At 46.1% G+C, this 25,716-nt stretch overlaps 1 protein-coding gene across 1 annotated transcript in view; it reads right to left on the bottom strand.

Moving 5' to 3' along the window:
• The window catches only part of LOC126263567 (lachesin), a 576,851-nt gene that overhangs the window by 43,015 nt on the left and 508,120 nt on the right, over positions 1–25,716 (bottom strand). The window contains exon 6 of the mRNA XM_049960659.1: positions 7,435–7,605. Within this exon, the coding sequence (XP_049816616.1) occupies positions 7,435–7,605 (171 nt within the window). The remainder of the gene's footprint in view (positions 1–7,434; positions 7,606–25,716) is intronic.

The following is a 25,716-nucleotide window of genomic DNA, read 5'->3' as shown; positions in this document are numbered from 1 at the left end:
AGAGCTAGTTGGCATATAAACTTGTACTACTGTAGTAGGCATGGGCTTTGTGTCTATCTTGGCCACAATAATGCGTTCACTATGCTGTTTGTAGTAGATAACCCGCACTCCTATTTTTTTATTCATTATTAAACCTACTCCTGCATTACCTCGATTTGATTTTGTATTTATAACCCTGTAATCACCTGACCAAAACTCTTGTTCCTCCTGCCACCGAACTTCACTAATTCCCACTATATCTAACTTTAACCTATCCATTTCCCTTTTTAAATTTTCTAACCTACCTGCCCGATTAAGGGATCTGACATTCCACGCACCGATCCTAGAATGCCAGTTTTCTTTCTCCTGATAACGACGTCCTCTAGAGTAGTCCCCGCCCGGAGATCCGAATGGGGGACTATTTTACCTCCGGAATATTTTACCCAAGAGGACGCCATCATCATTTAATCATACAGTAAAGCTGCATGTCCTCGGGAAAAATTACGGCTGTAGTTTCCCCTTGCTTTCAGCCGTTCGCAGTACCAGCACAGCATGGCCGTTTTGGTTAATGTTACAAAGCCAGATCAGTCAATCATCCAGACTGTTGCCCCTGCAACTACTGAAAAGTCTGCTGCCCCTCTTCAGGAACCACATGTTTGTCTGGCCTCTCAACAGATACCCCTCCGTTGTGGTTGCACCTACGGTACGGCCATCTGTATCGCTGAGGCACGCAAGCCTCCCCACCAACGGCAAGGTCCATGGTTCATGGGGGAAGAGTAAAGAGTTTCAGTACGAATTATGTAAGACAGTACCGCGCTCCAAGGTTCAGCTTGTTAGGAAGGAAAGCGATCTCGCATCTGACTGGACACACTCCTCTCCAAGTTGCAAATATTTGAGTTTTAATCCTGCCATTAAAGCTTGGGAATTCTTAACAACATGAAATTCGTCCATTTACTCTTCCACGTTCGCTTTCACGTCTCGTTTGATGATGGATTAAGGTATTCATACATACAGACATTCCGGCTTGGAATCAATCACTGAGCGGATACCTATGTAACTGCAAATTTTAGATGCTGTAGTAATCAGTCTACTGTGCACACATGATGGCATCTCCTTGTGTGAAATAAGTCGGAGGTAAAATAGTCCCCCATTTGGATCTGCGTGTGGGGACTACTCAGAAGGATCTCGTCATCAAGAAAATACATTCACAAAATATCAAGACAGAGAGTTTTAAAACTACAGAAAATTACTGTAGGAATAACAACTAAAAACAGGTGTCTTAAAGACAGTGGGGAATTAAACTATTTTAAGTTCATCATGTCAGTGCATTTTTTAACTTGTCAAGCACATTTAAAAAAACACAGATACCGCAGAAACAATTCCATCCATGACGATGAAGCAATATCTTTACTTATCTTCACATTTACTAAGAAAAAATGAAGAGAAAACTCAAAACATCGTTTTCTAACAAGAACTTAAATTACACAACGTGCTTCCTGAGAAGGTCAAAGAGATTATTAAGAGGAACTTACTTAGAAAGGGTTAAAAATCCTGTTAGGTCATAGGTTCTGTACAATGATGGATTACCGGGACAAATGATAGTATGGGTTTGGTGCAAAACTGAACACAAATAACAACAAAACACTTTGTTCCCTTCCTCCATCGCCATGAACCATGACCTCGCTGAACTGGGCTGGCTTGAGTGTCTCGGCGATACACAGAGCCATACTCTAGGTGCATCTGCACTGGAGAGGTGTCTGTTGATGTTGAGAGGCCAGACAAACATGTTGTCTGAAGAGGCGCAGCAGTCTTTTCAATAGTGGTTGATGATTGACTTATATGGTCTTGTAACGTTAGCCAACATAGCTCTGCTGTGCTCGTACAGTGAGCAATTGAAGAGGTAGTGAAACTACACCTGAGATTTGTTTGCCGAAGGACTGCAGCTGTAGTGTACTGCTTAATGACGATTGCATCCTCCTTGGCGAAATATTACGGAGGTAAAACAGTCCCAGATTTGGATCTCCGGACAGGGACTACTCAGGAGGATGTCATCATCAGGAAAAACAAAACAGATATTCTGCTGGAGTATTAGAGCCCATAATCGGGTAGCAGTTTCTGTCTTTCGTCTTCCTCTACACCCTTTACCCTCTACAGCGCATTACCGTGGAAGTTATTCCCTGATGCCTCAACAGATCCCCTATTATCCCGTCAGTGTTCTCCACATATTCCTTTGCTCGCCCTCGACCTGCTTAGCTGAGTGGTAACGTGTTTACCTACCATGCGCCATCACAGGTTCGACTCCCGGCCGGGTTAGAGATTTTCTCCGCTTGTGGGCTGGGTGTTGTGTTGTCCTCTAATCATCACCGACGCGGAAATCGCCGAATTTGACGTCACCTGAAATAAGAAATGCACCCGACGGGCGAACTTCCCTGAATGGGGCCCCCCAGCCATAAATGCCACACGATCATTTAATTTTTTTCCTTGTCCCGCCGTTCCTACGGAGAATCTTCTCATTCCTTACCTTATTGGTCCACCTAATTTGCAACATTCTTCTCTAGCACAACATCTCAAATGCTTCGACTTTCTTCCGGTCCAGTTTTCCCACAGTCCATGTTTCGCTACAATATAATGCTATTCTCCAAACGTATATTCTCCTAAATTTGTTCCTCAAATTAAGATCTATATTTGATACTAGCAGACTTCTCTTATTCAGAAAAGTCCTTTTTGCCTGAGTTAGAGTGCTTTTTATATCCTCCTTGCTCCGTCCATAATGGGTTATTTTGCCGCCTAGGTACCAGAATTCCTTAATTTCATCTACTTCGTGTTAACCAATTTTGATGTTGCGTTTTTCGCTATTCTCATTACTGCTACTTCTCATTACTTTCACCTTTCTTCGATTTACTCTCAGTCCATATTCTATATTCACTGGACTGTTAATTCCATTCAATAGGTCCTGTAATTCTTCTTCATTTTCACTGAGGTTAGCAATGGCATCAGTAAATTATCACTGATGTCCTTCCATCTTGAATTTTAATCCCACTCTTGAACCTTCCTTTTATTTCCGCCATTGCTTCTTCGATGAATAGATTACACAGGAGAGGCGAAAGACTACATCCCCTCCTTACACCTTTTTTAATGTGGGCACTTCGTTCTTGGTCTTCCACTCTTTCTGTTCCCTCTTGACTTTTGCACATGTTGCATATTACCCGTCTCTGCCCTATAACGTACGCCTGTTTTCCTCAGAATTTCGAATATCTTGCATCATTTGACATTGTCGAACCCTTTTTCGAGGTCAACAATCCTTGATTTTTCTTGTCTTCCTTCTACTATCAACCGCAGCGTTGAAGATATAGTGGGAATTAGTGAAATGTGATAGCAGAAGGACCAAGATTTCTGGTCAAGTTAGTCTGGGTTTATTAACACAAAATCAAACTAAAGTAATGCAGGAAGAATAACGAATGAGGAAACAGGAATGTGGGTAAATTAGTGTTAATAGCATAGTGAGAGCACTATCATTGGCAAGATATACACGTCGTCAACACCCACTACAATCGTATAAGTTGGTATGATCTGCTGATGATGAAGAAACTGAAAGATGTATGACGAGAGAAAGGACATTATCTAAGACACTGAAGGCAGACAAAAATTTAATAGTCAGTGGTAGCTGGAATTCGGCAGTAGTAAAAGACAGCGAAGGAAAAAATAGTAGGAGACTAGGAAGTGGGTAAATGAATGTAAGAGGAGGACGCCTGGTAGAACTGAGGATATAGATTAATCGTCACTGACTACCGATCGTAGTATTAGCACCTGCATTTCTTAGTATCGGAATTATCACATTCTTGCTAAAATCTAAGGGTATTTCGCCTGTCTAGTATATCTTCCACGCCAATTGAAAAAATTTCATCATGGGTGGCTCTCGCAAGGATATCAGTAATTCCGAAGGAATATCACCTACTCCAACGCACCTTGTTTTCTCTTAGATCTTTCAACAACTAGTCCTCACAGAGTCACATCCCCCTTTTCATCTTCACCGACTTCCTCTTCTCTTTCTGTCCTCTAGTTTGTTTCCCTTAAACAGGCGCCCTATATATCCATTCCACTTTTCGGCTTTCCCTTATTTGCTCAGTACTGCGTTGCCACCTTAGATCCTAACGTTCTTTCATGATTCCCAAACCAAGTTTTAGCGATGACTTAATAATTCTGTGTAAAATGCTAACAGGTGGCTTCATCTTTCATTCCTTTCACGTGGTCTGCGATCGAATACCAATTTCCCTTCATAATTAAAAATCTCTTCATCATCTGCTGAGCTACTTGCTACATAAATTTGTACCATCGCGGGGTGCGTTGGCGTCGTTGTGTTGCCGGACGACGAACTGAGCTCTTGGTATCAGTTGGCGATTCATCTTCAACCTTTCCTCTTGCCTCTGATTTCATCAGGAACGACCGTTGGTTAGTCGGTCACCGGTCTCAGCGGACGACGTGTACTGGATCTTTCGACCGCTTCTGGATTCTGTGTGTCCATGATTACTTGTAATTCGTCCCTATTTCTGCAAAGTGACTGGTTTTAGTATTGTTCAATTCCTTGTGGTGTTGTTTTTTCCAGCTGTGAATGGGTCCAACTAATGAGAGTCCTACAGGGATGTTGTTGTTGTTGTTGTGGCCTTCAGTCCTGAGACTGGTTTGATGCAGCTCTCCATGCTACTCTATCCTGTGCAAGCTTCTTCATCTCCCAGTACCTACTACAACCTACATCCTTCTGAATCTGCTTAGTGTATTCATCTATTGGTCTCCCCCTACGATTTTTACCCAACACGCTGCCCTCCAATACTAAATTGGCGATCCCTTGATGCCTCAGAACATGTCCTACCAACCGATCCCTTCTTCTGGTCAAGTTGTGCCACAAACTCCTCTTCTCCCCAATCCTATTCAGTACCTCCTCATTAGTTATGTGATCTACCCATCTAATCTTCAGCATTCTTCTGTAGCACCACATTTCGAAAGCTTCTATTCTCTTCTTGTCCAAACTATTTACCGTCCATGTTTCACTTCCATACATGGCTACACTCCATACAAATACTTTCAGAAATGACTTCCTGACATTTAAATCTATACTCGATGTTAACAAATTTCTCTTCTTCAGAAACGATTTCCTTGCCATTGCCAGTCTACATTTTATATCCTCTCTACTTCGACCATCAACAGTTATTTTGCTCCCCAAATAGCAAAACTCCTTTACTACTTTAAGTGTCTCATTTCCTAATCTAATACCCTCAACATCACCCGACTTAATTCGACTACATTCCATTATCCTCGTTTTGCTTTTGTTGATGTTCATCTTATATCCTCCCTTCAAGACACTGTCCATTCCGTTCAACTGCTCTTCCAAGTCCTTTGTTGTCTCTAACAGAATTACAGTGTCATCGGCGAACCTCAAAGTTCTTATTTCTTCTCCATGGATTTTAATACCTACTCCAAATTTTTCTTTTGTTTCCTTTACTGCTTGCTCAATATACAGATTGAATAACATCGGGGAGAGGCTACAACCCTGTCTTACTCCCTTCCCAACCACTGCTTCCCTTTCATGTCCCTCGACTCTTATAACTGCCATCTGGTTTCTGTACAAATTGTAAATAGCCTTTCGCTCCCTATATTTTACCCTTGCCACCTTTAGAATTTGAAAGAGAGTATTCCAGTCAACATTGTCAAAAGCTTTCTCTAAGTCTACAAATGCTAGAAACGTAGGTTTGCCTTTCCTTAATCTTTCTTCTAAGATAAGTCGTAAGGTCAGTATTGCCTCACGTGTTCCAGTATTTCTACGGAATCCAAACTGATCTTCCCCGAGGTCGGCTTCTACTAGTTTTTCCATTCGTCTGTAAAGAATTCGTGTTGGTATTTTGCAGCTGTGGCCTATTAAACTGATTGTTCGGTAATTCTCACATCTGTCAACACCTGCTTTCTTTGGGATTGGAATTATTATATTGTTCTTGAAGTCTGAGGGTATTTCGCCTGTTTCATACATCTTGCTCACCAGATGGTAGAGTTTTGTCAGGACTGGCTCCCCCTACAGGGATAGACAGGGCTATTATTGCACCGATTTGTTAAACTCCTTTTTTAACTGTGTTTTAGAATTACGCCGTAGCCGCATGGGGAGACGGCTGTCATGTAGCGGACACTGTGGACTGTTAGTGAATTCCCTATAATGGTAAGGTGGAGGTGCAGTATTTGTGGCCGGCCGGGGTGGCGGAGCGGTTCTAGGCGCTACAGTCTGGAACCGCGCGACCTCTACGGTCGCAGGTTCGAATCCTGCCTTGGGCATGGATGTGTGTGATGTCCTTAGGTTAGTTAGGTTTAAGTAGTTCTAAGTTCTAGGGAACTGATGACTTCTGATGTTAAGTCCCATAGTGCTCAGAGCCATTTGAACCATTTGAACTACCCTATCCTCGCTATAATGACTGCCCAATCGTCTCTCTTCCGTTTATATTCTTTGCTTACTGCGTCACGTGCCAGCAAAACCACCAGCAGGCAGTGAACCTCGTGGAGGGCAGTGGTCATAATGTTTTGGCTCATCATTGTGTAATTTACATGCAGCAATGAACAGGCTGGTTTTGGCCTAACTCTCGACGTCTTACGTACAGGGTGACAGTAATTGGCCTATATGAAATAATATCGTCATAACTTCTGAACGGTTTGAGTTAGGAAGCACGAGCTGCACGGTTGGCTGCGGGGCACAGTGGAAATTAGTATGCGCATTATGGTTTGGTTTAGCGGCGAAGCGCACTTTCATTTTGAAGGTTCGTCAGTATGCAAACTTTGTGCATTTGCGCGACTGAGAATCCGCATTTCGCGATCGAAAAAACTCTTCAGCCTCAACGTCTGACTGTGTAGTGTCCAGTCACGGAATAATCGGTGCGATATTCCTTGGGGGCAGGGTGACTACCGAACGGTAAGTAAAGGTTTTGGAAGATGATTTCATCCCAATTATCCAAAGTGACCCTGATTTCTACAAGATGTGGTTCACGCATGACGGAGCTCGATGCCATCGAAGCAGGAGAGTGTTTGATGTCCTGGAGGAGCACTGTGTGGACCGCATTCTGGCTCTGGGGTAGCCAGAGGCCACTGGCCGTACTGTCCGGATCTGAACACATGCGACCCCTTCTTGTGGGGCTATATTAAAGACAAGGTGTACAGAAATAACCCCAAAAACATTTCTGAGCTGAAAACAGCCAATCAGCACTGTTCCGACACTTCAGCGGGTCATGCAGAATTTCGCTATTCGTCTGAGCCACATCATCGCCAATGATGGCAGGCATATCGAACATGTGATAACCTAAATCCTGATATCTGTAGTGATGTTTTTATGTTGAATAAAGTGTGCGCATGCCGTAGTTTGAGACTAATTTACGTTTTTTTTCATATAGTTCAATAACTGTCACCCTGTAGGTTGGTTTTGCTTACCGTAGAGTCGGATGTTGCCCTCTGCGTCGCCAATGGAGTTCTTGGAGATGCACTTGTAGCCACCGAGGTCGGACTTCTTGATCTTGCGGATGACCAGCTTCATCTGGACGCTGTACAAGGAGCTGTTGATCTCCGTCATGTTGTACTTGTCGTTGGCGATGATCATCTCCCCTGCAACAGGAAGCATGCAACCCAAATGTACAACTGGGATTCATACATGTATATCGTGCTTCTGTAGATCGATGACCTTTCGTGTCTCAACTCTTTTTATTTTACGTCTTTCCCCAATCATGATGAGACATATCGAAAACTTTGCGAGCGTCAGTGAGGACTCTGTCTTCGAAAAGTAAGCAACTTAAGATTGGAAGATACAGCCGGTTGTTTCGGTTGTGTTACTACGTTGCAAGAGGAGTGCTGCTACATTTGTTATTGGTAGATTTGATGAACGCCTAACTATTACGGAGATACATCAGGAATCCAAATATAAACCCTGGAGGAAAGTCAACGTTCCTTTAGAGGAACTCTATTGAGGAAATTGAGAGAAGCGGCACTTGAAGCTGAACTGAGAACTATTCTACTGCTGCCAACGTACGTTGCTAAGAAACTGATATGAGAAGTTAAGGTTCATACGGAGGCGTACAGGTAGTCGTTTCCCCTCAATTTGTTTGCAAGTTGAACAGGAAACGAAATGGCTAGGAGTGTTACGGGGTACCCTCCGCCACGAACCGTACAGTGGCTCGAGGAGTATGTAAATGTGATATTCCGATAGCGGGGAAGCACACTGCTATACATCCATTTAATATGAAATTCATACAGTTCTATCGAGAGTAAAGAAATAAACTTCTTACTAGAATTGAGCCCCGATTTTGATGTATTTTAGTGAAAGACTTTCTCGTTTTTAGATTTAAATATTTCGAAATAGAACTCAAAAAACAACGTAACTCTACATCTTGAATGAAACCTAAAGACTAAAATTTGGTGGTAGATTTCTTTTAAAGCGGCACGTACACTCCTGGAAATGGAAAAAAGAACACATTGACACCGGTGTGTCAGACCCACCATACTTTCTCCGGACACTGCGAGAGGGCTGTACAAGCAATGATCACACGCACGGCACAGCGGACACACCAGGAACCGCGGTGTTGGCCGTCGAATGGCGCTAGCTGCGCAGCATTTGTGCACCGCCGCCGTCAGTGTCAGCCAGTTTGCCGTGGCATACGGAGCTCCATCGCAGTCTTTAACACTGGTAGCATGCCGCGACAGCGTGGACGTGAACCGTATGTGCAGTTGACGGACTTTGAGCGAGGGCGTATAGTGGGCATGCGGGAGGCCGGGTGGACGTACCGCCGAATTGCTCAACACGTGGGGCGTGAGGTCTCCACAGTACATCGATGTTGTCGCCAGTGGTCGGCGGAAGGTGCACGTGCCCGTCGACCTGCGACCGGACCGCAGCGACGCACGGATGCACGCCAAGACCGTAGGATCCTACGCAGTGCCGTAGGGGACCGCACCGCCACTTCCCAGCAAATTAGGGACACTGTTGCTCCTGGGGTATCGGCGAGGACCATTCGCAACCGTCTCCATGAAGCGGGCTACGGTCCCGCACACCGTTAGGCCGTCTTCCGCTCACGCCCCAACATCGTGCAGCCCGCCTCCAGTGGTGTCGCGACAGGCGTGAATGGAGGGACGAATGGAGACGTGTCGTCTTCAGCGATGAGAGTCGCTTCTGCCTTGGTGCCAATGATGGTCGTATGCGTGTTTGGCGCCGTGCAGGTGAGCGCCACAATCAGGACTGCATACGACCGAGGCACACAGGGCCAACACCCGGCATCATGGTGTGGGGAGCGATCTCCTACACTGGCCGTACACCACTGCTGATCGTCGAGGGGACGCTGAATAGTGCACGGTACATCAAAACCGTCATCGAACCCATCGTTCTACCATTCCTAGACCGGCAAGGGAACTTGCTGTTCCAACAGGACAATGCACGTCCGCATGTATCCCGTGCCACCCAACGTGCTCTAGAAGGTGTAAGTCAACTACCCTGGCCAGCAAGATCTCCGGATCTGTCCCCCATTGAGCATGTTTGGGACTGGATGAAGCGTCGTCTCACGCGGTCTGCACGTCCAGCACGAACGCTGGTCCAACTGAGGCGCCAGGTGGAAACGGCATGGCAAGCTGTTCCACAGGTCTACATCCAACATCTCTACGATCGTCTCCATGGGAGAATAGCAGCCTGCATTGCTGCGAAAGGTGGATATACACTGTACTAGTGCCGACATTGTGCATGCTCTGTTGCCTGTGTCTATGTGCCTGTGGTTCTGTCAGTGTGATCATGTGATGTATCTGACCCCAGGAATGTGTCAATAAAGTTTCCTCTTCCTGGGACAATGAATTCACGGTGTTCTTATTTCAATTTCCAGGAGTGTATTTTTAAAGAGTGTTTTGCGATGTAGGCTTCTATAAGATTAGCTCACGAATCAGAGAGGGCTTAAAAAGCAACGATTTGAGAAAAGAAGGCAGTATTGGTATACCTTGGATATCAGACCTACATAATTCGTGGAATGCTCCTCGTCTTAAAAAAATGGTCTTAAACAAAACAATGTAGCTTCATCCGATAGATATAAATAACAAAACGGATTTTAGTAGCGTCTTGCTTTCGAATGTGACGAACCAGGTATTCAGCATAAGCCAACATTCCTTCAAAAATGTCTTCGAAAGTTTGGGAGATATGTAAAATGAAAACTAGAGGGTATGGAGGATTGACAATAAAGAGAAACCAACAACAGAGACAAAATAGTAAAAGAAGTGGCAAGCATTGTAACGATTATACAAATGAAAGTATAGAAATAATGATGTTCTGAAAGCTGCGCAAGATGCGGTATTCTACGCAACAAGTGACAAAAGGTGGTGGGACAGGATCGTCTTTCAATAGAAGTCATCCTTTATTATTTTTATTTTTGTATCGCGCGACAGCTTCAGTCCCTCCTCTTTCTTAGTTGTTGTTTCCTATTTCTCCAAGACCTCTCCATCTTCTCCCCACGTTGAATTTTCCTTTCTTGTGTCCATGCCGTTTTTTAATTTATCCTGCCTTGAAAGTCTTCTAAATTCAGTGTTTTATTCTTAGAAAAGTTTCCTTCCGTTATTCCGATTGTTTCGTGTTTCTTTCTAGTTATTTTCATATATCGGTATAGAACCCGTTACTTTTCTACTAATCCTCCTTGTATGTGTCTCTACTGCACCGAGGCGACAAAGGCATGAGATAGCTCCTAATGCCGTGTCGGATCTCCTTTTGCCCGGCATAGTACAGCAACTCGACGTGGCCTGAACTCAGCAAGTCGTAGGGGGTCCTCTGTAGAAATATTGAGCCAAGCTGCCTGTATAGCCGTCCATAATCGTGGAAGTGTTGCCGGTGCTGGATTTTGTCACCTACTGACATATCGATTACGTCCCATAAATGTTCGATTGGATTCATGTTGTCGCCTCACTGTTATAACGCATACGTTCGTCGTACGGCCCATAATAATTTGTGTAATTATTTCAAAAAATGGCTCTGAGCACTATGGGACTCAACTGCTGAGGTCATAAGTCCCCTATAACTTAGAACTACTTAAACCTAACTAACCTAAGGACGTCACACACATCCACGCCCGAGGCAGGATTCCAACCTGCGACCGTAGCGGTCGCGTGGTTCCAGACTGTAGCGCCCAGAACCGCTCGGTCACTTCGGTCGGCGCAATTATTTCACGCAGTGTTGCTTGTCTGTTTGTACTGACAACTATACGCATACGCCGCTGCTGTCGGTCTTTAAGAGAAGGCTGTAGGCGGCAGAAATGTCCGTGATGAGAGGTAATAACGATTTCCCTAACATTTTCCGAAATGGATGTGTCCCATGCGTCTAGTTCCAACTACTATTCCTCATTGAAAGTCTGTTAATGCCTATCAAGCGGCCATAATCACGTCGGAAACTTTTTCACGTGTGTCATCCGAGTACAAACTAGAACTCCGCCAGTGCACTGCCCTTTTATACGTACGCGGTGCTAGCCCCACCTGTATATATGCATGTCGGTATCAAATGGCTCTGAGCACTATGGGACTTGACGTCTGAGGTTATCAGTCCCATAGAACTTAGAACTACTTAAACCTAACTAACCTAAGGACATCACACATATCCATGCCCGAGGCAGGATTCGAACCTGCGACCGTAGCGCATATCGCTATCCCATGACTTTTTTCACCTCAGTATATATCCCGCTGATAGCTCATTGTTACGCCGGCAGGAGTGGCCGTGCGGTTCTAGGCGCTACAGTCTGGTACCGCGCGACCGCTACTGTTGCAGGTTCGAATCCTGCCTCGGGAATGGATGTGTATGATGTCCTTAGGTTAGTTAGGTTTAAGTAGTTCTAATTTCAAGGGGACTGATGACCTCAGAAGTTAAGTCCCATAGTGCTGAGAGCCAAGCTCATTGTTAAGTATCCCCATGCAAATAAATATTCTGGTATTACCTCTATAGTATAGTGTTTTAGTTTTGTTTTTCTAGATACGCTTTTATCGTTGTAAATATGTTTTGTCGGACCATATGCTCTTTTCACTTTATAGCTCTTGCAGGTATTGCAAATATTTCTTCAGTGTAGTTTGGCGAAGAAATTTAAATTTACTAACTTGCTCTATTTTACATGTCTGCGTTTTTGTATGTAGTCCGGTGCTTTTTTTATTTGTCATGAACTTTGATTTTTCAGCTCAAATTTGGAAATCAGTACAATTCGTCGTCACATTTTGTGAAAGTATTCCAAAGTCGTAATTAAAAGCTACGCAGTTTACTTTGATTCTATTTCTTTTTCCTTCCCCAAATCTGTAGTTTTTCAGTATATATATATGGCCCTGAGCACTATAGGACTTAACATCTGAGGTCATCAGTCCTCTAGAACTTAGAACTACTTAAACCTAACCAACCTAAGCACATCACACACATTTATGCCCGAGGCAGGATTCGAACCTGCGACCGTAGCGGGCGTGCGGTTCCAGACTGAAGCACCTAGAACCACTCGGCCACACCGGCCGGCTTAGTTTTTCAGTTCCAAGTTAAAGACCCTTATTTTTTTTCCTAAAACGCAGTTAGACAGTAAAGGTGATAACCCCTCCCCTTTTCTAACTCCAGTTTCGTTTGTAAATGTGATAACAAAATTCTCCTATTAATCGAATTCGAGCTATCGTCTTTGTTAAAGTTTCATGAATTTTGTTTGCTTATTTCGATTTATCACCAAACACTCTAATGATTTCCTCTTTTGTTCCTCCGTTTACAGAATCAAATGCTGTCTTGAAATCAATAAGTGACACTATTACAGGTTTGCAAGTTGACCTTCTGTGGGGAAGTACAGATTTTAAGTGAAAAAGTCTGGTCCGTGGAGGACATCCCCTTTCGAAAACATCCCTGAAATTCATCCGGTTGTTTGTCTAAATTTTCTTCATGATAATATTTTCTATGGCACTGGCATATGTGACATTTATTATTAATTTATTTACGCATTTATTTCATCCAGCAGGCCCTCTCTTACATGCCACACAGTTCTAATACTACCCCCCCCCCCCCTCCCGCCCGCCCCATTCTGTTTCTTTAAAGAATTGAACCTCCACTGTCTTTTTCAATGTGCTTCTTCGCACATTTCAGTGTTTATGACATTATCTCTTCTGAACTGTGTGTCCTGCAACAATACCCCTTCGCAATTACTTTCAGTGGTACATGTGGATACTTTCTGCAAAATGTGATACGAATAGGTTAGCAATAAAGAACTAATAAAATAAAACTTGGTCCAGCGATGAGAAAATTATTATTCCACATTGTATGCAAGCTGCATCTGACTGGAGAAATACCACCGACTTCAGAAAGAATGTAATAATTACTATTCTAAAGACGGTACCTGCCAACAGGTATGAGTATTACCGAACCATCTGTTGAATAAGTGAAATATTGACATCGGTTATTTACTGAAGAATGCTAAAATTGGTAGAACAGGCTTTCGGGAATATCAGCTTGGGTTGCTTAGAAAAGCGCGGAAACAGGTGATGCAACACCAACCTTACGTCTTATCTTAGAGGACATACTGAAGAAAGACAAATCACGATTACACTATTTATAGATTTAGAGGAAAGTGTTCACAAGGTTGACTGTTATAGCTAACTCTTATACACCCTCTGAAATATTGAAGGCGGTAGGGGGTAAAATATGGGGAGCGAAAAGATATTAAAACTTGTACAGAAACTAGACTGTAGTTATGAGTCGACACCGTGAAAGGGAAACAGTAGACAAGGAGAGGTCCAAATAGATCGGATCGAATTTTTGAAACCCTCTAAACTACACTCCTGGAAATGGAAAAAAGAACACATTGACACCGGTGTGTCAGACCCACCATACTTGCTCCGGACACTGCGAGAGGGCTGTACAAGCAATGATCACACGCACGGCACAGCGGACACACCAGGAACCGCGGTGTTGGCCGTCGAATGGCGCTAGCTGCGCAGCATTTGTGCACCGCCGCCGTCAGTGTCAGCCAGTTTGCCGGGGCATACGGAGCTCCATCGCAGTCTTTAACACTGGTAGCATGCCGCGACAGCGTGGACGTGAACCGTATGTGCAGTTGACGGACTTTGAGCGAGGGAGTATAGTGGGCATGCGGGAGGCCGGGTGGACGTACCGCCGAATTGCTCAACACGTGGGGCGTGAGGTCTCCACAGTACATCGATGTTGTCGCCAGTGGTCGGCGGAAAATGCACGTGCCCGTCGACCTGCGACCGGACCGCAGCGACGCACGGATGCACGCCAAGACCGTAGGATCCTACGCAGTGCCGTAGGGGACCGCACCGCCACTTCCCAGCAAATTAGGGACACTGTTGATCCTGGGGTATCGGCGAGGACCATTCGCAACCGTCTCCATGAAGCTGGGCTACGGTCCCGCACACCGTTAGGCCGTCTTCCGCTCACGCCCCAACATCGTGCAGCCCGCCTCCAGTGGTGTCGCGACAGGCGTGAATGGAGGGACGAATGGAGACGTGTCGTCTTCAGCGATGAGAGTCGCTTCTGCCTTGGTGCCAATGATGGTCGTATGCGTGTTTGGCGCCGTGCAGGTGAGCGCCACAATCAGGACTGCATACGACCGAGGCACACAGGGCCAACACCCGGCATCATGGTGTGGGGAGCGATCTCCTACACTGGCCGTACACCACTGGTGATCGTCGAGGGGACACTGAATAGTGCACGTACATCCAAACCGTCATCGAACCCATCGTTCTACCATTCCTAGACCGGCAAGGGAACTTGCTGTTCCAACAGGACAATGCACGTCCGCATGTATCCCGTGCCACCCAACGTGCTCTAGAAGGTGTAAGTCAACTACCCTGGCCAGCAGGATCTCCGGATCTGTCCCCCATTGAGCATGTTTGGGACTGGATGAAGCGTCGTCTCACGCGGTCTGCACGTCCGGCACGAACGCTGGTCCAACTGAGGCGCCAGGTGGAAATGGCATGGCAAGCCGTTCCACAGGACTACATCCAGCATCTCTACGATCGTCTCCATGGGAGAATAGCAGCCTGCATTGCTGCGAAAGGTGGATATACACTGTACTAGTGCCGACATTGTGCATGCTCTGTTGCCTGTGTCTATGTGCCTGTGGTTCTGTCAGTGTGATCATGTGATGTATGTGACCCCAGGAATGTGTCAATAAAGTTTCCCCTTCCTGGGACAATGAATTCACGGTGTTCTTATTTCAATTTCCAGGAGTGTATGTGATCAAAAGTATCCGGACACCACCAAAAACATACGTTTTTCAAATTAGGTGCATTGGGCTGCCACCTACTGCCAGGTACTCCATATTATCGACCTCAGTAGTCATTAGACATCGTGAGAGAGCAGAATGGGGCGCTCCGCGGAACTCACGGACTTCCAACATGGTCAGGTGATTGGGTGTCACTTGTGTCATACCCGTGTACGCGAGATTTCCACACTCCTAAACATCCTTAGGTCCACTGTTTCGATGTGATAGTGAATTGGAAACGTGAAGGGACACGCACAGCACAAAAGCGTACAGGCCGACCTCGTCCTTGACTGACAGAGACCGCCGACAGTTGAAGAAGGTCGTGATGTTTAATAGGCAGACATCTATCCCTACCATCACAGAGTAATTCCAAACTGCATCAGGATCCACTACAAGTGCCTTGACAGTTAAGCGGGAGGTGAAAAAACGTGGATTTCATGGTCGAGTGGCTACTCATAAGCCACACAATCGGTGCGGTAAATTCCAAACGACGCCTCACTTTGTGTAAGGAGCGTAAACACTGGGCGACTGAACAGTGGAAAAACGTTGTGTGGAGTGACGAATCAAGGTACACAGTGTGACGATCCGATGGCAGCGTGTGTGTATGGCGAATGCCCGGTGAACATTATTTGCCAGCGTGTGTAGTGCAAACAGTAAAATTCGGAGGAGGTGGTGTTATGGTGTGGTCGTGTTTTTCATGGAGGTGGCTTGCACCCCTTGTTGTTTTGGGTGGTACTATCACAGCACAGGCCTACATTCAAGTTTTAAGCACCTTCTTGCTTCCCACTGTAGAAGAGCGATTCGGGGATGGCGATTGCATCTTTCAACACGATCGAGCACCTGTTCATAATGCACGGCCTGTGGCGGAGTGGTTACACGACAATAACATCCCTGTAATGGGTTTGGCCTGCACAAAGTCCTGATCTGAATCAATAAGGACAGCTTTGGAATGCTTTGGAACTCCGACTTCGTGCCAGGCCTCACCAACAGTCATCGATATCTCTCATCAGTGCAGCACTCCGTGAAGAATGGGCTGTCATTGCCCAAGAACCTTCCGGCACCTGATTGAACGTATGTCTGCGAGAGTGAAAGCTGTCATCAAGGCTAAGGATGGGCCAACACTATACTGAATTCCAGCATTACCGATGGAGGGCGCCACGAACTTGCAAGTCATTTTCAGCCAGGTATATGGATAATTTTGCTCAGGTAGTGTATATGGTGATGTAGGTTATCACCCCCTGCAGCTATTCATTGCGGTGAGCCCTCGTTTGCAAGTAATCAACGAATAAAATTCGGAATTTCGTGCAATATTTTGCAGCCTTAACAATGCTAAGAGTACACACAACGTTGTTGAGGCACAGTACCTGACATGCAGAGGGTTGTAGGTATGAATCTCATAAGGTGCAGTAGTTTGTATTTCTAACTCCTTATCTAAATGATTTTGATCATTCTTTTCATTCAAGTTATTGGTTCAAATGCATTTTTTAAAAATTCCTGATCGTCTGTCATTTCAATTATACCGTAATAGCACCAAAATCATTTGCTTATTTTTTTCTTCCAGTCAAACTTTTTTCAATCCTCGTGCATGTGATTTAATTATTTTTTGTGTTAACTTCAACTCAATTTCTTCCATTTTACCATTTTATATTTTCGTCCGTGTTACTGCAGTCATAATTTCTCTTCCCCATGTTGCTTGAATTTCGTTTCATTTCTGATCCCTTATTTCGCTTAAATCATCATCTATATTATTTTGTCCGTAGTGCAACAGGAATTTGTGCTTTAAATGTTCTAATAACGATTATCAGTACACAAAAAAGGCATATCTAGTAGCGAAATATACATTTTTGACACCTCTGTAATGTCAGTATACACTGAGGTGACAAAAGTCGTGGGATAGCGATATGCACATAAGCAGATGGCGCTAGTGTCGCATACAACAGGTATAAAAGGGCAATGAATTGGCGGAGCTGTTGTTTGTAGTCATGTGATTGTGGCAGCATGACGGGAATTAACAGGCTTTGAAGTCGGAATGGTAGTTGGAGGTAGAGACGCATGGGACATTTCGGAAATGTTTAGGTAACTTAGTATTCCGGATCCACACTGCCAAGAGTGTATTGAGAATACCAAACTTCAGGCGGACAACGCAGTGACCGACGGACTTAATTTAACGACCCATAGCAGCAGTGTTTGCGTTGAGTTGTCAGTGCTAACAGACAAGCAACACTGCGTGAAATAACCGCAGAAATCAGCGTGGGACGTAAGACGAAAACATACGTTAGGACTGTTGCGAAAGTTGGCGTTAATAGGCCATGGCAGCAAACGGCCGACGCGAGTGCCTTTGCAAACAGGTCGACATCGCCTGCAGCGCCTGTCCTGGGATCGTAACAATATCGGTTGGACCCTAGAAGACTGGAAAAACGAGCCGGCCTGGTCACGCGATTTCCCATTTCAGTTGATAAGAGTTTACGGTAGGGTTCGAGGTGATGCAGAGTCGACAAAGCCACAGACACAAGATGTTAGCAGGGCACAGTGCAACCTGGTCGTGGCTCCGTAATGGTGTGGGCTGTGTTCGCGTGGAATGGACGGGGTCCTCTAGTCGAAGTAAACGTATCATTTACTCGAAATGGTTGCGATCGGCTACTTCGAGACCATTTGCAGCCAGTCCTGGACTTCACCTCGATCGAACTTTTATGGATGACAGCCCAGCACGTCACGTGTGCACAGTTGTTCGCGGTTGGTTTGAAGAACATTCTGTACAGTTCTAGCTAATGAGTTGGCCACCCCAATCGCCCGACATGAATCTCATCGAACATTTAGGAGGCATAATCGAGGGGCCAGTCGTGCACAAAACCCTGCGACGGCAACACTTTTCCAATTATGGACGGCTATAGAGGCTGGAAAGACTTGCGACTTGTCGAGTCAATGTCGCGCCGAGTTGCTGCACTACGCCGAGCAAGAGAAGGTCCGACACGATATTATGAGGCGTCCCAAGATTTTTGTCACCTAAGTGTGTAAGACGTAAGTAAACAGATTCAGAAAAGTACCAGGTGTGACTGTCTCGTGTCAGCTTCACGACTGTAGTGATCCGGATTACAGGGAGGGCATGTTTTTCTCCCAGTTTGTATTCATCCAGCCCCAGTGAATGGAAGTCTGCATCCGTAGTCGTGTGGCCAGCGCAACTGATTTCCATGTGGTGAGCGCTGGTCCGATTTCCGGTACTGCGAGGGACTTTCCCAGGCGGGAGGACTGTAACAGGTTGCATTCAGCCTCCTGATGCGAGCTGAGGAGCTTACTGAGTGAGCAGTAGCGACTGTCGGAAACTGAAAACGGTCGTGAGAGCGCTTTGATGAACCTACGCCCCTCCTTACCGCATCCTGTGACGCCTCTGCCAGAGGATGACACGGCGGTCGGTCGGCAAGTATGTACCACTGGGCCCGCCAGCGCCTGTGGACCGAGTTTACGTTTCACAGTGAATACAATAGCCAAACTTTTAATGAAGTCACTCAATAACATTTGTCGCACGCCCTAAAATGAACATGATCCATCTGATTCAACAACGCAACGTGCCACTCACAGCATTGGCACGTCATCTACAGCAACTAGCGTAGCCTTACCGCGTCTGATGGCCGAAAATAACTGTGGGCTAATAAGTCATACTGTACTGTATTATTTGGTTTCATCCTTGTGCCATGAGACATTCTTATGGTCATCATACTCGATTCACTTTCGTTAGTACCGGTGTTTATCGAATGTCAGCTCGACAAGCTGGAGCCGCGCGGGATTAGCCGAGCGGTTTGGGGCGCTGCAGTTATGGACTGTGCGGTTAATCCCGCCTGAGGTTCGAGTCCTCCCTCGGGCATGGGTGTGTGTGTGTTTGTCCTTAGGATAATTTAGGTTAAGTAGTGTGTAAGCTTAGGGACTGATGACCTTAGCAGTTAAGTCCCGTAAGTTTTCACACACATTTCGACAAGCTGGCTGCCGCCTATTCGAACTTCCTTTCGAGATACCTGCAGAGGAAATAAATTCCGCACTTGTGGCGTATGGACGAGTTATTACAAACGTTTGACACATACACTCCTGGAAATGGAAAAAAGAACACATTGACACCGGTGTGTCAGACCCACCATACTTGCTCCGGACACTGCGAGAGGGCTGTACAAGCAATGATCACACGCACGGCACAGCGGGCACACCAGGAACCGCGGTGTTGGCCGTCGAATGGCGCTAGCTGCGCAGCATTTGTGCACCGCCGCCGTCAGTGTCAGCCAGTTTGCCGTGGCATACGGAGCTCCATCGCAGTCTTTAACACTGGTAGCATGCCGCGACAGCGTGGACGTGAACCGTATGTGCAGTTGACGGACTTTGAGCGAGGGCGTATAGTGGGCATGCGGGAGGCCGGGTGGACGTACCGCCGAATTGCTCAACACGTGGGGCGTGAGGTCTCCACAGTACATCGATGTTGTCGCCAGTGGTCGGCGGAAGGTGCACGTGCCCGTCGACCTGGGACCGGACCGCAGCGACGCACGGATGCACGCCAAGACCGTAGGATCCTACGCAGTGCCGTAGGGGACCGCACCGCCACTTCCCAGCAAATTAGGGACACTGTTGCTCCTGGGGTATCGGCGAGGACCATTCGCAACCGTCTCCATGAAGCTGGGCTACGGTCCCGCACACCGTTAGGCCGTCTTCCGCTCACGCCCCAACATCGTGCAGCCCGCCTCCAGTGGTGTCGCGACAGGCGTGAATGGAGGGACGAATGGAGACGTGTCGTCTTCAGCGATGAGAGTCGCTTCTGCCTTGGTGCCAATGATGGTCGTATGCGTGTTTGGCGCCGTGCAGGTGAGCGCCACAATCTGGACTGCATACGACCGAGGCACACAGGGCCAACACCCGGCATCATGGTGTGGGGAGCGATCTCCTACACTGGCCGTACACCACTGGTGATCGTCGAGGGGACACTGAATAGTGCACGGTACATCCAAACCGTCATCGAACCCATCGTTCTACCATTCCTAGACCGGCAAGGGAACTTGCTGTTCCAACAGGACAATGCACGTCCGCATGTATCCCGTGCCACCCAACGTGCTCTAGAAGGTGTAAGTCAACTACCCTGGCCAGCAAGATCTCCGGATCTGTCCCCCATTGAGCATGTTTGGGACTGGATGAAGCGTCGTCTCACGCGGTCTGCACGTCCAGCACGAACGCTGGTCCAGCTGAGGCGCCAGGTGGAAATGGCATGGCAAGCCGTTCCACAGGACTACATCCAGCATCTCTACGATCGTCTCCATGGGAGAATAGCAGCCTGCATTGCTGCGAAAGGTGAATATACACTGTACTAGTGCCGACATTGTGCATGCTCTGTTGCCTGTGTCTATGTGCCTGTGGTTCTGTCAGTGTGATCATGTGATGTATCTGACCCCAGGAATGTGTCAATAAAGTTTCCCCTTCCTGGGACAATGAATTCACGGTGTTCTTATTTCAATTTCCAGGAGTGTAAATTCCGCATTTGTGGCGTATGGACGAGTTATTACAAACGTTTGACACATATGTTCCCTGTTTTCAATGGCGTAAGTCAGGTCGAAACTGATTTACTGAAACACATCCCCTCGTTCATTAAGGTGCGCGGATACCTTGCGGTGGCGTATACAACCATCAGCCGAGAACTTATGCAATTTGTACTTCTCTGAATCACCTGCGCACAAATTACGACCAGAGTCCTCAGCTTCCCGTGGGCGTGCGTGTGACATACATGTAAGCACGTGTGTTACACGGCTACATCTGCAAGTGTCGTTCCGCGGGGTATTTGACCTCTAGCCGACGCCCTAGGCTGCTATTAGTGACCCATAGGCTGCAACTGACAGCATTTCCAGGCGCCCCGTATTCACGCCAATGAAGACTCATATTGTAACTGACGCTATTACACCTACTTACACCGACCCAGGCAAATCAGCTTTGACTGGCTCATCGGCGGAAGAAAAAATACAGATTACATCACAGGAAACACAAGTTCGACAGCAGAAAAAAAAGATACCGAAACAAATAATTCCGAATCAAAAGCCTTGCACATTCGGGAAACTGGCACTACTCACATAACACCGTCTACTGAACACACAGAATTTTACTAAGAGGAATCTCCCGAGCAGTGGTCGGAAGAGTCGTCAAAAACAAATAAAAAGACGAGGCGTGCGCATCAGGCGGCGGAGACAGTGGCTCCTGTATTGAGGGAACACATGAGGTGCATGTCGGAAGGTACAGCAACATCGGAGAAAGTCTGGGCCTGTCAAAGGACGACTAATAACGGGAAATAGGCACACGCAGATGACACCGACCAAGAAACAGGACCGTTGAATATTCTCCTCAAATGCAGGATCACGTGAGACCCAGTTATAACCATGGAATCAATTCGAAGCTACGTCTTGGCAGATGACGGAGCGCAAATAGACATCAATCAAGAAGTGAGACAAAATAGGACAATGACAAATTGTACACAGAATACTAAATCATTTCAATTTGACCCAAGGACACTTTCAACAAAAAATGGTTTATTTCTCTCTAATCACTATGGGACTTAACATCTGAGGTCATCAGTTCTTTAGGCTTAGAACTACTTAAACCTAAGTAACCTAAGGACATCACACACATGCATGCCCGAGGCAGGATTCGAACCTGCGACCGTAGCAGCAGCGCGGTTCCGAACTGAAGCGACTAGAAAACCGCTCGGCTACAGCGGCCGGCAAAACTGTGAACAATATGAATAGAGCGTACCTAAAATTCCTGCTATTCCTCTTGTTCTTTTGTTGCTATCCTTTTCCTTCATGTATGAATTTTATGTATGTTGTGTAATTCTCCAAATGCTGCAAGCATATGCCGAGTGGCTATAATTTACACGGGAAAAAGATTAGGTCCAACTTTGGCCATCAGGTGCACATCTGGAGCTGTACAGCATTTCGTCTACGTCTCCGGTGTTCATATTAACCAAACTGTGTCAGCAGCTGTTAATACTAAAATCAATATTATGCCTTTCTCAGTTGTTTGACCTTTTCTGTTCACGTCCCATTCCTAATCCATGAAAAGAAATAAAAAATATCAAAGCTAAAATACTCTCAATAAAGAGACGATAATTAGATGGCTTAAAAGAAATCAAAATTTCAAACTGCTACTCTATATGAGAAGGGGTAACATAACTACATCACGTAATCTATCACAGGAAGAACAAAAAATGAATTCTTGTAGAGGAACTACAAGCAGATAGCGGAAACATACTAACAATACAATCAGAGATCATGCAGGAAACATGTCAGTACTCCGAAAGGCTCTATTCACCGGTCTGAAACAGACGAAAATGCAACTGAAGAAGAAGTAGCCAGACTACATACAAAGCTAACTGCAGACTACAATTTTGACCTTTTCTCCGATATTAGTAATGAGGAAGTATGTGATCTCATTAGCAAATCCCCGATAAACAAATCATCAGGACCCGATGACTTACCAATATAATTTTTTGGAACGTACTGGAAAATTATTGGCAGCACTATAACAAACAAAATGAACAAAAGACAGGGGAGAATGAAAGTATCGATAAAGCTCAAGCACGGGAAAACAGTGTACATTATAAAAATAAAAATAATAGATAGTTAAGAAACCTTAAAGCTATTTCATTATTCAGCAGTGATTATAAGATAATAGCCAGAGGAATCAAGGAAAGACCCTCAATAAAACAATTTAGATAAACACCAGTCTTGCCATCAGAGACAAGTATTATCCAAACCATAGAAGAATATAGGGGTGTATTAGCAATAATATCTGTAACAACAGTAGCGATAGGTTCCGTTTTCACACACTTTCATAAAGCTCTTGATCGTGTCAGCCATCACTATCTAGAAAGATCACTGAAGAAAAAGCATTTGGATGATAACAATACAGAAGCAATAACAAACACGGTAGCAGAAACCAGGGGCGATTCTAGAAGTCGGTCAGGGGGTTCGGGGCTAATGGGGGGGGGGGGGGGGGGGAGGGGGTTTGTTATAAGCTATTTCACCCGTAGCTTTCGCCTCCATGACTTTTATCTTACCATTTACAACTATCCTATCCACTTCACTCACACACTCAAATAACTCGTACTAACACTTCATCGACGACTAACACAGAAGCATCAGAGATCATGCAGGAAACATGTCAGTACTCCGAAAGGCTCTATTCACCGGTCTGAAACAGACCATCCAACAGGAAGACCACAACAGACTAAAACTACTAATCGGCTGAACATGGAAATTACACCCTTCTACAGTCCTCCACATCTACAAGGCCCTAATCCGACACATCCTCTGTTATGCCAATGTGGCACGGACTTCCGCTCCTCCCTCGTTTTATCATCCTCTACAGATCTATTCACGCCGCCTAGCCTTTCACATCCGTTTACCTTCCCCTACCTGCATCCTCTAGCAACTTATAAAATTCCCCAACCTACTCTTCCATCTTGAACACCTCCGAATATCCTGTATTACCTATAAACTCGACGCTACCCACCCCATAATGCCCCCCCCCCCCCCCCTGGTACTTTGCCTCTCCTCCCGTTTCCCAAATCTTGGTTCGGAATCGCTTCCCTCTGCACTCTTCTCCCGTCCCTCCTCAAAACATCCACCCACACAAACCCTCTCCTATACACTACGTTTAAATACTACATTCCCATGATACCCTTATCCGTAGTAGTCCTCATTCACTCATCTCTCACTCATCTATCTCTTTTAATCAGTCAGCCATCGGCTTTTCCGTTTTATTCTTTGCAACTAACTGTGTTTATATCTTCGTATGTGACACTCATTTTACATTCATCTGTGTCTATATTTTAGTTAATCACTGAATCAACCTTGTATATTTTAACTTACGCAATCTGAACACCTTTCATTGTACAAAATGTTTCTTTTGTCAACCGGCATGTCCTACTTTTACATCATGTTTTTTTTTTTTAATTTTCCTCTCAGGTGACTGATGAGCGGCAATCCCCCGCCCATATGGAGCTGGGGGATGAAATAACGATAAAAAAAAGAAAGACTACATTGATGTGGTGTACGTTAGCTTTGCTGTGTGCTCCATGCTATTCTTGTTTCCGGTTCTAAACTTTGGACGTTTAATGTAATGCTTGTGTCCAGTTCGCAGCGCTAATGAGTTCGCGAATTGAAAGAGAGATGTTTCCATGACGTCCTGGGTCTTGTGCTGTGATTGGCTGACTGAAGCAAACGGAGCAATCGCCATGTTGATTTAAGTGTTTGCATACTGTATTTCGTGGATTTCCTATTTATACTTGCCTGTTATGAAAATAAGTGGTATTAGTGCTCCCATATTAGGCGCGTAATGGGGCCTCTTAGGAACATGGCTGCCAAAGAGGGGAAGGAAGCCAGCGTGCACTCCCTGTGCATGCCGGGGAGAGTCATGCCGGATGTGGAAAGGGTGCATCCGGAGGCCACGAAGAGTGCAGCCAACTGCAGGTGGTGGTCCATGTTGGTGGCAATGACGTGTGTCGCTTTGGATCGGAGGAGATTCTCTCTGGTTTCGGGCGGCTGGCGGAAATGGTAAAGACTGCCAGTCTTGCTTCCGAGATTAAAGCGGAGCTCATCATCTGCAGCATCGTGAACAGAACCGACTGTGGTCCTTTGGTGCAGAGCCGAGTGGAGGGTCTGAATCAGAGGCTCAGGCGGTTCTGTAACCGTGCAGGCTGAAGATACCTCGACTTGCACCTGTGCACCTTCGGGTGGTGGGTTTCCGGTTTCGGCTTAATAGGTCAGGAGTCCACTACACACAGGAGGCGGCTACACGGGTAGCGGGGCCCGTGTAGAAGGGTGGATTTTTAGGTTAGAGGGTCTCAGGGAACCACAGAAAGGGCGTCCGTCGGAAAGGGGGCAGGTAAAACACAGAAAGATAGTTGTTGAATCGATCGGTATTGTAGTTATACAGCGTCGTGACGAATACAGGGATTAGCGACCACAAGGCACTTGCTGCTAGGGTGAACACCGTAACACCTACAACCATCAAAAAGAAACGCAAACTATATACACTCCTGGAAATGAAAAAAGAACACATTGACACCGGTGTGTCAGACCCACCATACTTGCTCCGGACACTGCGAGAGGGCTGTACAAGCAATGATCACACGCACGGCACAGCGGACACACCAGGACCCGCGGTGTTGGCCGTCGAATGGCGCTAGCTGCGCAGCATTTGTGCACCGCCGCCGTCAGTGTCAGCCAGTTTGCCGTGGCATACGGAGCTCCATCGCAGTCTTTAACACTGGTAGCATGCCGCGACAGCGTGGACGTGAACCGTATGTGCAGTTGACGGACTTTGAGCGAGGGCGTATAGTGGGCATGCGGGAGGCCGGGTGGACGTACCGCCGAATTGCTCAACACGTGGGGCGTGAGGTCTCCACAGTACATCGATGTTGTCGCCAGTGGTCGGCGGAAGGTGCACGTGTCCGTCG

The sequence above is a fragment of the Schistocerca nitens genome, chromosome 6 (assembly GCF_023898315.1).
Source record: "Schistocerca nitens isolate TAMUIC-IGC-003100 chromosome 6, iqSchNite1.1, whole genome shotgun sequence".
In the NCBI taxonomy this organism is placed as follows: Eukaryota; Metazoa; Arthropoda; class Insecta; order Orthoptera; family Acrididae; genus Schistocerca; species Schistocerca nitens.
This window is presented reverse-complemented; position numbering and strand designations above follow the sequence as displayed.